Here is a 13,763-nt window from a genome sequence, read left to right as displayed (position 1 = left end):
TTCTTCTACTCAACAGCTGTGCCACAAAGAAAGCATGTGATCACTGCTCATTCAGTATCCCACCATACAGAAAGACTCAGACATACAGAAAGCATGAAATGTAAACATTTTTAAATGCATATAATATAAATGCCTTTTAGCCATTTAGCTCAGAGAATGAGATGCTATCCTTTGTATCCCATCAGAATTGAACATGTACAGTGAGTCAATGAGTTGCTAAACCATGATACAGTGAGCTGCTGCTATTCAGCCTCCAATTCTTTTTTTTTTTTTTAAAGAAAGTACAATTTCCATGTGCTGGTTAAAACTTTTTCTTAAATAAACTGAAAATTGTTTTCTGTTTGTTTAGGAAACATATCTCTTTAGGCAATGGTGAATCGGGCAGCAAAATAGCTAGGACTTAACAGTAAAAACATTTTCACTTAAACTGGGGCCCCAAGTTCTGGTATCAAGTTATGAATTTGGTTTTTAAGAGGTTCTTTGGAAGAGGGATGCTTTAACAGATCTTCTGTACTGCTGAAGATATCTCATTTTATTCATTTTATTGTGAAGAACTGGAGACAAAGCCATGCTGAGCCTGATCCACTGACACGGTGGGATTTGGGATGCTCCATAGTATCATCTGGCACTTCAGGTCTCCATCCACTGCGTTATTTCAATGTGCAAAGTCTCAATGGTGTTGAAAGACAACTTAAAGAAAGCACTGATGGAATAATGGTAAACAGAAAATAACAGCAGCTCACTGTGTGATTACATAAGTTGCAAGGTGATCTGGTTTTGCTCATTTAATTAGATACTTATGTTTGTTCTATGCATGCACGGAAAACTGGCCAAAATGCTTTACCTTAAGTGGCTCTAATGAGTAAATGCATCCATTACTCTCAACTGTGCATTCACAGATAACAAACCTATTTTGCAGACCCTCTGTAGAAACTGCAAGTGACAATATTCCCAGCTGCTGTTCATTGCTAATTACTTTTATTTCTGAACACTGGAAAAACACACTATTTGTACGAGCATTTTATACAATGGACTGTAAATCACATCGTTTCTGTAACTTGTGCTAAACCTGCTTAGTGGCCAACATAGCAAATTTGTGTCCCATGCTGATATATCCTTCTATGCATCACAAGAGAATAAAATAGAACCAAGTATTCTCACACTATTTGTGTTAACCTCTTGCAATGATGGGGGACACACAATCTTTACAGCACCGGAATGTAACTGATTAGCAGCTGTTGGGTTGGCATTTCCCTGACTACCCTGACACAATTCAAAATAGTGTGTCCTATTAGGAGAGCATGTACGTGAAAGGTAACACAGGGTCATCTTAATGTTATTACACTCAAAAGCCATTTTTCACACATAACAAAATGTACTGAAATACTCCTTGGGGGTCATCAGGTAAAGAGAACTGAAGAAACTGGCTTCCATGCAAAAAGGCTAGGAGAAGCACTTGAAGTGACAGTATAAACTGAAGCTGTTTCAGCTTTCAGCCAGCCAAATTTGGAAGAAGCCTACACATTTGCAGAACTGTTTGGATTCATGCACTCTGCTCAAGTCTTGGCTTGACTTTCAGATTTTTCAGTTACATATCATATCTCTATGTACAGGCACTAAACTCCTTCACTGGGTATGTAATTGTTCTTAACCTCCTGCTCTCTCTGACCTGCCTCAGAAAGAGGAAAAATAAAGGAGAAAGAGAAGGAGAAAGAGAAGGAGAAATGAGGAAAAAAAGAATATATATATATATATACACACACACACCCCCTAGAAATCAATATCCACAATTCTGTGTGGTATCAGAAATGATAGCTTCTTTCATTTATTCCCATTTCATTCTGATCCCAGCAGAACCTAGTCCCCTGCTTTGCCTTGACTGTTATATTTTCTTACGTAGACCCTCCTCCCCAACATAAAGAAGAACAAACTAAACGAATGCAATGCTAAAATTCTGCAATTCTGTTACAGCAGTGGAGTGCAAAGTGCCAGCTGACATAACTAGTGTCAGCCACACAAGTATAGGTACAGCTTGCACTGGAAATGTAAGAGCACCTATAGATCAACAGTTCCCTCAATAAGCACAGAAGAAAATTAATCTTCATAATTCTCTTTTCAAAGGGAACCTAACATACAAGGCATCTGTTTGGACTGTGGAAACCTGATTTAGTTCTTTCTTTCACTGTCACTTGCTTGTGAGACCTTGGGATTATCACTTACTCCTGCAGCACCTCAGTTATGGCATAGCTGGTATTATTATGCTGTATAGAGGAAGATGACTATTAGAATGGGTTCTCCATTATTGCACTTGAGATGGTTGCACTGACAGTCTTCAAAAATTGCTCTTCAAAGCCATGTCTCAGTCTGGGATTAAATTGAAATATGTTTCACAGTAAGACTCCCTGAAACTCAAAACTCTTAATCATTAAATTCATTCATTAATGGGGAAAATTATCAAAATCTAGAAGACTGGGAAAGAATTTACCACAAAGAATGAAGTTCATGTGCTAATACAACTAAGCTCTGTTCATATACCACGCACATTTCTGAAAATAGCCAGAAAGAGGAGAAAAGATAACACAATAATTGACAAGGTTTCAAGTTGTACCTTCTAAAGCACGTTGGCAAGTACTTCAACAAAGCTGTGCAATTGCACTGTATGTTTCCAACAGATATGTCTATATTACCTTAATTAGTGAGACCAAAACCAATGATTTCATGTAATAGATGGACTTCTACAAGGAGAGATACTTTCAGTACTTTCAGTAAATATCAAAGTGTCTTCGATATTTAATCTGCCCTTGATCCAAATGCTACCCTACTCTCTCTTTTTCAAAGTTCAATCATGAATTTTTTTTACACTGAAGCAGTTTACAAATACTGCTTACAGAAATTGAAAAAAATTACCAAGGAAGACAGCTCCTGTAATCATGCATTTAATGAAGACAATTCCACCAGCAGAAACAAGTGGCCTATATCCACGTAAGAGATTCAACCACAAGGCTTACATGCACAGGGTAAAGCTGTCTTTGACCCCTGGCTTCTTCTGCAACCACTGATTAGAAGCTAGACCAACCATCTGCATTGGAACATCAAACGTTAATAAATCTCCCTTTTTTTGATTACCTGGGTTACATCTTTGGCTAATCAGGAGGTGAAAGGCTCCAGATCCCTTACCAATCTCCTGAGCCATCCAGTCTGCCTTTGCCAATTACTCTTAATCTTCTAATCCTAAAATATTTTCTAATGCTCTTGTTTATTCATTTGCTTTGTGCAATATAGCATCCAGAACATTTTAACCATCCCACATTTATGAACTTCTTCATGTTGTACAGGCCAGAACAGATTCCTGGCTTTCATGCAAGTTTGTGTAACACCACCCAGTTCTCTAACCTCCACTATGGATAATTCACTCCCTCTCACTCACTCTCTCTCTGCATGTAAAATTAGGATAATCTCCAGAGTACATTCTTAAAACTATTTACCATACTGTGATTAACTTATTGGTAGAAACAACTATGTTACACAAGTGAGGCAAAGACTAAGGGCAAACTCCTGGCTTTCTGGGCTATTCATATTTACCAAAACAAGAAAGCAAACCGTTGGGTCACATTCACTGAAGATGAGTGTATTCTTCTTAAGATTTATTCTGTTGCCATTGAAGCCAGTACAGTTTTTGACATTAGGATTTAAAAGGTATTTTTAAAACAAAGACTGTGACAGAACAATAACAGGACTTAAATTAATGTCAGGAGACCAGATGTGCAAAAACAACAAAAGTAAGGAACACAGAGGCAAAGCTTTCATTTGCTAGCTAATGCTAGCAGACTAATATCTAGCACCTAAAAGAAGCACCATCCCTTCTATTCTCTCTCTGTATAGATAAAATTACCAGACAGTTCCTTGGCTACTGTAAACTCACACAGCCTCACAGACTTTGAGGTAAACTCACACTGGTTTACACGAGAAGAAAATATAGCTCCTTTCCTTTTTCCCCAGGAACTTATTTTTTTTGAGTTCTCATCATTTCTGTGGGCAGTTTATATCTTTAAATGTATCCGTGACTATAACTAGTCTCACCAACTTTCTTCATTAACCTCTGTTCAAACACTACCATATATCCCTGGCATAAAGATGAGGAATATTAACACAGAAACAACTTTGCCTTGAAGGCTGCGAATATACATCATGTCAGTTGTTCTACAGAAACTGCCCATCTGAATGCTCTAATTTGAGGGTAGACTACTGCTCTCTGAAAGAAGGCTAAAATAGCTTCTTTCTGTCACAGAGCAAGTGAATGTTCCCAGGCACTTACTATTTAGCAGCTGACATGCTGTACATCACTGCATATCATTCTGAATAGTAAACTTGCTAATGTCTCCAAAAAGGATATAAAGAAATTCTACTACAGATAATAATATAAATCATTACTTATGAGCTGCAGTCAATACAGAATTTAGATGACTACAAGACCATACATGCTTTTTCACATATTTTTATATATACGTGCATGCAGATATACATGAGAAAAAGCAGCACATATATGTACACACATACACACAGGCACATGCATATGAATGTGTATATGTGTGTGTGTGGTTTACCACCACCCATTTCTCCACCTTCCACCATTTCTTTTCATGTCTGTGGTTTAAAAGAGATGACTGACCCCTGTGTTCATGAGGTGTGACTCTCTCAGTGTGCAAGGCACGCTCCGAGCCTGATCATGACCCAGAAATAAGACTCAAAATAAACAGGTATGCCCACATGCAGGTGCAACACCCAAGATAGCTTAACAGCCTTCGGTTCAAACAGAGAAGTCCCCAAGGAGAGTCTGCAACGAGACTGACAGATGAAATGGGCCTTCTGGGACATCACACCTTCATGCACGTTCTGTTCTAGCACACCCTGCAAGATGTAGCACAGCACAATCTAGTCCAGAAGATCAGGATACATCATATCCAGCAATAGTTGGTGAGTTTATTTAGATCTAATTCCTTTTTTACGAACAATGGAGCTAAAGTCAGTAAGACCAACAATATAAAATTTGGATCCATTTGTCTAAGCATGTGAGAAAAACGAAATTCATTCAAGTACGTTTTCATTTACTCACGTCAATTATTTATGTATCCATGACACCTTGGAGGAAGTCCACCTGATGACAAAGCTGCACTTTCAGAAGGTTTGATTTGTCACTAACCCGAAAGTAAATGCTGTACTTTTCTTACGCCTCCAATCTCGATTATCACCTTATCTGTAAGAGTCCCTCTGCCAAAACCACCAAAAATGTAGAGGAAACCCTTTAACATGAGAAGGAATGTTGATTCCATCTGTACCCCTACAGGCCCTCTACAGCTTTTTTAGTCTTACCTTCACAGCTTCATATTCAATCAAACTGCTAATATAAGAGTTGAGGATAAAATGCAGAATCTACTAATAATAAAACCACTGGTTCTCATTCAGCTGAATCCTAGTTAGACCAGACTTTAATTATAAGTTACATTACTAGCCATACACTTCTAACTTGAGAACAGAAAAGCTGCCAAATTTGATATACTGAAATCCAGAACACTAAAAACCACACATACATGACTTCGTGTATGGACACAGAGCTCACCACTGATTTATGAAGGAGACAAAAGGAAGAGCTTTACACACTCTGCGTGCATGGGCACTTTTGCCACTTTCTAGGATGCTGAGCAGCCTGGTATCTGGACATCCAAATGGGCTATCAGCTGCTGTGAAAATCCTGGAAAAGTTGTTACCCATATTCATATATGAAAAAGGATTAGGCTGAGTGGTATAGGACAACTCCTACAATATTGGATGTCTAGAACCATGAATGAAAATTCTGCCACCAATCTCTCATTAGTCTGTGGGATAGATAATGGAGTAATTTTTTTTTCCCTCAGCTCACTGAAATACAATCAAGAAGCTATTGGATGGCTTTTATCAGTCCATGGCTTTTCAGAAATACGTCTTCTTATCCTTTATGGCAGTCTAGTATCTAAAACCATGAAACAATCAACATGAGAGGGCTGGATAAAAAAAATAAAACCTCTTTTTAATACTTTCAGACAGGAGTCTGAATCTCTTTAATGGCTGAACATAAGAGGAGGTAGGTCTGTGACAAGCTCCAGAACCAGGGCCATGCTGAGCAGGAAGCTCCTCAAAGGTAGCACACACAATGTGAAGCTGCCTGGAGTCAACCATACGAACTGCTGAGCACTGCAGTATGTCTTTATTCACGGCTGCATGAATACCCTTCTCCCTTGGGACATGCCATCTGAAACCCTCACCTGAAAGCAGACATTTCTGTCCTTTCTTTGAGGGACACTGTTTTCTTTTAAAACGTATCAGGAAATGGGGTCATGCTCCCTTTTATACAATAGCCTAATGGCTTGAACACTTGTTCAGGAAACAGGAAAAGTAGGCTCCTTTCCTTGCTCTGTCAGAGGGGATTCAAGCCCACTTCTTCCCCCTCACTGAGCAATGTCCTACCCCTTACCTATGAGCTGATATGTGGAAGACAGCACTTTCCAATTTTGCTGTTACAGCTGTCCCACTCAATGCTCATAAAAAAATTTGGGGACAGAAGAAAGACTCCTGCCTACTTGCCAGCCACTTGCCTGTCTCCAGGCCTTTCCATAAGTTACATTAAAGAGCCATTAGATCAAACACAGAAGGAAATTTAATCATACAGTAGCAAAGCAATGGTTTTCAGCATTATAGCTGTTAACTTAGTCACTTGAATTTTACCTTAAGTGAAGTCTTTAGACCTGGTCTAAAGTATGCTGCTTCAGGCACGTCCACAGCGCCATACATAGGCTAAAATATCCAGCAAGAAAAAGCTGCTTGTAGACATTGATTAATTAACTAAATGTGAAGAAAAAGTAATGAGGGGCATCAGCAAAAGTTGATCCATTGAACTCACTTCAAATATTATTCTGATAAAAACAATAAAGCTGATTAACACATTCTCTGGGAATTCAGAGTTGTGCTAGGAAATGTTTTCTGAAATCTATATTAGCAAGAAAGTTAATCTCCCAGAAACAGCTCAGTTATTTACCCAATCCTATGGAATTTATTATAAACCAATGAACCAAAAACCTCTGAGGAAGAAAATGGGAACAAAGAGTACAGGAGATTTTCAAAACAAAATCACATTTTCAAAGAGGACAAAGGAATCTTGCTGGATTAAATATTCAAATCAAGTAAAAATCTACACAGTAGTAAGGCCGGAAAGCTTGGATTATTTACACAGTTCCCAGCCAAATCCTCTTTAGGTACTACAAAACACAGTCCCAATATTTGCATACCTGGATGTGAAGCTGAACATGCATCCCTACTGTTTTGCTTACTGCAATACAAAAAAAAAAAACAACCCAAACCCTAAAAGCTGGGGTTAGGATGGGGGGAGATGTTTTTTGGTGGTGGGGTGGGGGTTAAGTTTTCTACGACAGACTTCACTTCTGTGGAATGTCCAAAAATGCATTTGATTTCTTTTCTTCCAAGCTCTTGGCAAAGGGACCACATCCCTACCTATCTGCAGATAGGATAGCAGATACTGGGGTTTTTTTCTGTATTCAGATATTTTTCCATTGCTTTTTCTTTGCTTTTGTTATGAATGCAAACTACAGGGCTCAGTAACATCCCTCACTACTACAAATCTTCATATACTGTGGTCTCCGACTGACCACTGTGAGCCAGATCAAAGTCAGTCTTCTTCATCCTCTGTCTTCTGCGCCCAGCTCCCTGGCCTGAGACCATAAATCCGTCAATAACTTCCACCCCAGCTACAACAGAACAGTTTGTTAAGTGCAAGGGGATCAATAAATCAGACCTTAAACCCAGTCCACTACTATTTCAAGTTAATTACAAAGGGATTATTGTCCTTTAGCCCAGTACCTATACAAAATAATATTGTTTAGATGAAGTAATTATTCAGGTTCAGTTCCCTCTCCATGTTATGCAGGAGTTTGACTGAACCAATTTTAACCAGAGCTCCAATCGATACGATCCCTCGTTGCGGCAGGAGACGCCAGCCGTTCAGATGCCTGAGAAAAATCCCCTCCAAAATGGACATAGTAGCAATACAAACATGTGTGGGTGCAAAGGGGATTTTCAAATGTTCTTCTACTGTGTTTATGAATCTCACAAAGCTGCTCTGTATCGGGAGTGGGGGAGGAGAAAGCATAAAAATATTAATCAGTTACTTATCTTCTGACATGTTCTGGATCAACATCTGGTGCATGTGCAAGTGATGAAGTATGGCATTTGGCACAAAAGCTTATTTAATCTTCTCTTCCCAAATTGGGCAGGGAAAATTAGCACTCTTAAAAATTAAGTTTCCAGATCCAATTTTTTTCTTTAAAATAAATTGCCAACATTGTATAGGCTGTCTGTTCTATTTTGGAAAATGTTTTTAGTCTGAGAAAAGACTGATCTTAAGTAGATTATCTGTGGACTGTTTCCTACCGCTTTTTGTCTCCCCTGCAGTATCTTACTGCCAGGGTTTAGTAGACAAGTATAGTCTAGGTTCAGCTGTTTTATTTCTGCTTCTATCAGTTCAAACTGAGATAGCTCACACATCTGTTTTATTTCTGAAAGCACTGCATAGGAAAAGTGTCCAGCTCATTCTAATCAAGCATAAACTTTCCTATAAATAACTAGGGACCTAACGAAACAATTGTTTGGAGGAAATGAAAGTGTGTTTAGAAACTCAAATTCCTCTATACTGTATGCCTGAACTGTTGCAGTTTGAATGTCTTCCTGACAGCATGGATCAGTTGCTCTAAGATGCTGTCCCCGGAGTCAGCAAACTGAAACTATAGCAGGAAATCCAGGTATTAACATCATACTATGTGCTAATTATAAACCATCATTTCACATTCTGACATTATTCACTTCTAACCTCTTTTAACTAAATCACGTCTTTGCTTTCTAATCACAGTTTGACAGGAGAGAGTGTCTGACACGAGACAGTGAAGTGATCTTTTAGTAAGACAGCAGTTCAAAGACGGCAGCTTTTACGCATAATAACGACCTTAGTTTGATTTGCTGCTCCACAAAGAAGTTGTAGAGTTTCTGGGAAAAGAGGAGAGTTTAAATCACATAAAAAGCTTGAAGTTCCTGACTTATATTCCAGTTTCAGCTTCTTACTTGAAGTTAGATGTTAGCCGTCTTAACCTGTTTTGCAAAACTTCTTTCCCACAGCTACAGTCTCTGCAAGCATTATGGAGTATTTGCCACCTTCCACCTTTTTATTTTAGCATACTCTGAGTTTTGTGTGGTGATTACTACCAGGTGGGACATCGTTCCTATGCAAACATACACTTGAAACTGGATGGACATTTGAATTCATTTTGTATGCAAACTTTGTTACTTGTGGGTTTTTTTCTTAAAATCTGAATTTTTGTATCATAGAATATTGAGGTGTCCTACTACATCTCTCAGGTCACTCCTGAGAGGATTTTTTTTAAAGCAGCATAATTTTTTTTTAACTAATTAAATATTAGCTGGTAAGAAAATAACAGAGACTGCATGAAAAAGCTTTTGAGTCTACTCCTCCATGGTAAAAATAAGATTTTTTTTTTTACAGCAGTATCTTTAGTTTTTTCCCTGCTCCAGCAAGACGAGAAAGTGACTGAGGCAATAGTTCTTTCCTTGTATGCTCACTAACATGGAGGACGGCATGGATTACTGTTACTTTTTGAAATGTTTTAAATAACCACTGTGTATCCCGTTTTTCTGGCACTAGACAACTTCAGAGTTGCCAAGATTTGCCACTTATTTTATCTTAACAAAGGATCAATAAGCCAAATCTTGACTCCCAGCAGCTGACAATTTAGGATTACATTTTTAATTTCCAGCTGCTGTCTTTTGTCTGTCTGGTTGTTATTTTTCATTATTATTTGCTCTTTTCTTTCCCTGAGAGCAAATCCTTCAGATATGATTACCAATTTAGCAATCTGCATGTTTGCTGAATAAGATCTTTTGCTATTGATTGCCACAACTAAATCGCACACAGAAATATCACTGGTCAAAAAGCCAAGTACTCCTCTACTGTACAAGACGCTCAGCAGACCTGCAGAAAGCCTGGCTAAAATAGACTGGAAATGGTTCTCAGGGCTTAAGCAGGTTACATGAAACACTTTAATAGCGTAGGTAGGAGAGGCTTTGCAAATAACCGACTTTGCAGTTGGGAAGGCAGTTAGCAGAAGCAGGGAGGCTGGGAAAATACAAACCTGCACATCGTAAGTCCCATTTAATAACACAGGCCTCTGGGAATTGATGTCCTGCAGCACTCCTGAAAGCACAGTGCGGTTGACTTTCTGGAAGTCTTTGGAGTGGCTGAACTGCACCATGTTGTGGAGAGCCAAAATTTTAGTGTCGAGCTCAGCATCCTGCCTGGTGCGGTTGTGCAGTCCTAGGTGGTACTTGCGGAAGTGTTTGATGAGATCTGTGGGGTCGTTCCCATAGTAACCGTATCCACAGATGTTGCATTTGAAGTCCTGAAGCTCTGGAGACAGAGGCGCCGTATCTGGGTTATCATTTGCCAACAAATCTGCTTTAGATTTGTTCAGCCTTAAACCCCCATCTGAAGGCACTTGTGGGTTTTTTGAGGCCATGGGGATCGGGCTTGAGCCTTGGCCATCAGTTTGACCACTTTGCACTTGCACTGTTTCATCTGAAGCTTTTGGCGACATCTGATGCTCCTCATTTGTCTCCGCTGCATCTCCTGACGGGGTACAGACCACATCTTGGGTGTCATCTGCATCTGATTTTTGAGGAGACTTCAAGGGCTCACAGATTCCCCCAACAGCTGGAGATGAGAAAGCCAGCATATTTCTGTCTGTCACCTCATCATGAGGGAAGGATGGAACATTTCCTCCCTTATTGTGGCTTTCATAATTGAAGCCAGCCTTTTCACTCAGCACTGAGCTTTTCAAGTCCTTTTTAATGCTGGAAGATGGCTCTTGGACATGCGTGCAAAGTTCCTCCTTGTTATTTAACTCTGCCGCATCACCCTGGTCAGTGTTTTCTTGCATCTGCTCTGCGGAAAATTCTTTTTTCCTTCCAGACTCTTCAGTTTCAGTACCTGTAGACTCAAGGGTCTGTACCTCACCTTCACTAGCAACGTTTCTTAGAGGGGGGTTCTTTTTCCGGACCATATCTACCACAGGAAAAAAAAAAAAAAAAAAGAGGGCAAAAAACCCTATAGAATTATTCAAGATAAATAACGATCATAAGCCTGGCACTTTTTAAAGCATTCCAAACAATATGAATACATAAACTTTTCAGAAAGTTTTTGTCAAGCAGGTTTTTAGTCTATGCAGAAAAATGGAACTTTATATTAAAAAAATAGTGACACTGAAACTGAACTTAAACAAAAGACAACTTTAAAGCACAAAAAACACTGCCATCAGTGTGAGTGAATTACAGGTTTCATTATCTTTTCAGAAGATAATGGTCTGGCAGAAATAATTTTAAATGAACAATTCCTTTAAAATAATTTTTAAAAACTAAGGGGAAAGATAAAATTTTGCAGTCTAATGTTCATACACTGTACAACTACATATAATGCAGCTTTGCAAAAATACACCTAAAAGACATAATTGGGAGCACTTAAAAAAGTTATTAGGAAGGAAACAGATTCAGGCGAGTAAGTAACTCTGAGGTTTCAGAGAAAGTATTTCTCCTAAGCAGTTTCGGTTTCTCTACAGCAAAAGCTCCCCCTCCTACTGCCCGTAAACTTCAAACAGGATTATATGGATATTCTAGAGTCTGGCCCCACAGTCCATTATTCACATAATTAGTTCTATTTGCCAAACAATGAGAAACTAACTTTATTAGGAAACCCATTGTCAATAAAATTTTACAGGCCTGGATCCAGACATTTGACATTGCTCCGTGGCTGAGTCGGGATCTACCCCAGAAACACCTGGAATCCACATGGATCTAAACAGCCGAACCTTCCTCTGCTCAGTCCTCCTTGCAGACATAGGCACCGTTGCTAAATCTGCAAGCACGCTTTCAGGATCCATTTAAGAAAGCTCAGACAGGACAGCAATAAGATCAGAGAGAAAGGAGGAGTCTGCCACCAGTGAGTTAGCTGCTAGCTGAACAGGGGCGATTATGGAAGAACAAGTAATCAGACTACGCAGGTAGTAAGCCAAATTCCTCATCCGCCACATATCTTCATCTTCCCCAGCCTACTTAGAGAAAATACATATATGAAACTTCCCTGCACTCTCCACTGTGTGGTTCTGGATTTGATATTCAGCACCAGCTGGTTTGATCCATTTTGTTCACATGCTAGCTATGGGCAGAAGACAGATGTGCTACAACTTTTTCTGCGCTCTTATCTTTGCCAATGCTGTACATAATGATGAATGTTTCTCTTTGCCAAATTGTGTGTGGTCTGGTGGCAGCAGCCTGCAGTACCACACATGAGATGTGAGCTGCAGACTCAAGCCTGAGCCCCCATTCCCGGGTGCCTACAGAGGCACTGGAGATACATATGGCTCTGCAAAGAGAGGACCACCTGGCGATTCTGGGAGCAGCACTGATGTGCTCCAAATGGTTCTGCATCCAGACCTTTAAAAGCCACGGATGACCTTCTCAAAACAGTACTTTGAGAAGTACGGCTGGGGACGGAGGTTAAAAATAAAAGAACAGGCGTCTGTACATCCTCTTATTTACATCTGCTCCACATGAAAGGGCACTGTATGCTATGTTGATAAAAACAGACAACTTCTTAGGGGAAGTGTTCAACTTGTGTCTTGGGCTGGCTCTGTTGTCTTTGTGGTTGAGCTGATCCACAGGCAGCACGGGCTGCAGCGAGATGGCTTTCACACAGAATGCCAGCTCGTGTTACAGAAATTTTGACACTCCGTGTGGTCTTAATAGGTTTCTTAAATGCCTACTGGGATGCCTTACTATAGAAGACACACATGCTTGGGAACCAAGTGCCTTCTCTTTAATGGCAACCACACCTATTGGGAAACGTATGCACTGAACTTCACTTTCCCCCCCCAAAAAAAAAGCTTCTGAACCATGAAGTCACTCAGAACTAAGAGAAAGGAAAGATTTCCTGTTGTGGTAAGAGAACTATTACAATATGTGCATGTATATAATTCAAGGTACAAAGACAATTTTTAGCCTTCTAGCATTACTGCTTCTATATGGGACTTTATGAATGTTCTTGGTTAACAGACACTAAAAATATTGGTGAGCATCTCTGGTAGGTGTTCAGCTAAGTCCATGTTTTTCTCCTGGTTATACATCCCAAACCATTCTTAAAATACTTCTGTTTAAATGCAATTCATTGCAGTTAGAGGACAAAGAAAGGAGTCCTGACTACACAGTGAAGAAAATTCAGAAATTGAGAAAGTAAACATCATGACTGTTACCTCAGTCAAAATTAAACAAGACTAAATGCAATGTTTAAAAATGTTTTTGTTACAGATATTTTTGGCAGATAAGGAAAGTTTAGAGACTTTGCTATCTTCGTGGCAACTGACAGAAGAAAGTCAGAGAAAAGGACAGAAAAAAACTCCCTATCAAGCTAAGAAAAGAAAAATCTGGGCTGTTTACAGGCTAACTAGACAGTACTCCAGATCTAGATACTTTGGTTCAGATTTTCCTGACATATCTGTGAGTCTGTGTGTTAATGGAGGGGGAAAAAAAACATATCTGCCTAATGGAGCTTTTTCATGCAGGATTCTACACTTGGAGGAAAAAAGGAAAGAAGATAACAT

General features: G+C 39.4%; 1 protein-coding gene across 4 annotated transcripts in view; it reads right to left on the bottom strand.

Annotated features, from left to right (window-relative positions):
- TRPS1 (transcriptional repressor GATA binding 1) overlaps positions 1 to 13,763 on the bottom strand; it is a 222,402-nt gene that overhangs the window by 168,267 nt on the left and 40,372 nt on the right. For all 4 annotated transcript variants that reach the window (XM_064442209.1, XM_064442206.1, XM_064442210.1 and 1 more), the window contains exon 3: positions 10,248 to 11,176. In XM_064442209.1, coding sequence (XP_064298279.1) covers positions 10,248 to 11,176 — 929 coding nt within the window. The remainder of the gene's footprint in view (positions 1 to 10,247; positions 11,177 to 13,763) is intronic.

This window comes from Phalacrocorax carbo, chromosome 2 (genome assembly GCF_963921805.1).
Source record: "Phalacrocorax carbo chromosome 2, bPhaCar2.1, whole genome shotgun sequence".
Taxonomy (NCBI): Eukaryota; Metazoa; Chordata; class Aves; order Suliformes; family Phalacrocoracidae; genus Phalacrocorax; species Phalacrocorax carbo.
The sequence above is the reverse complement of the archived record's forward strand: the minus strand, read 5'-3'. Positions and strand labels throughout refer to the sequence as shown.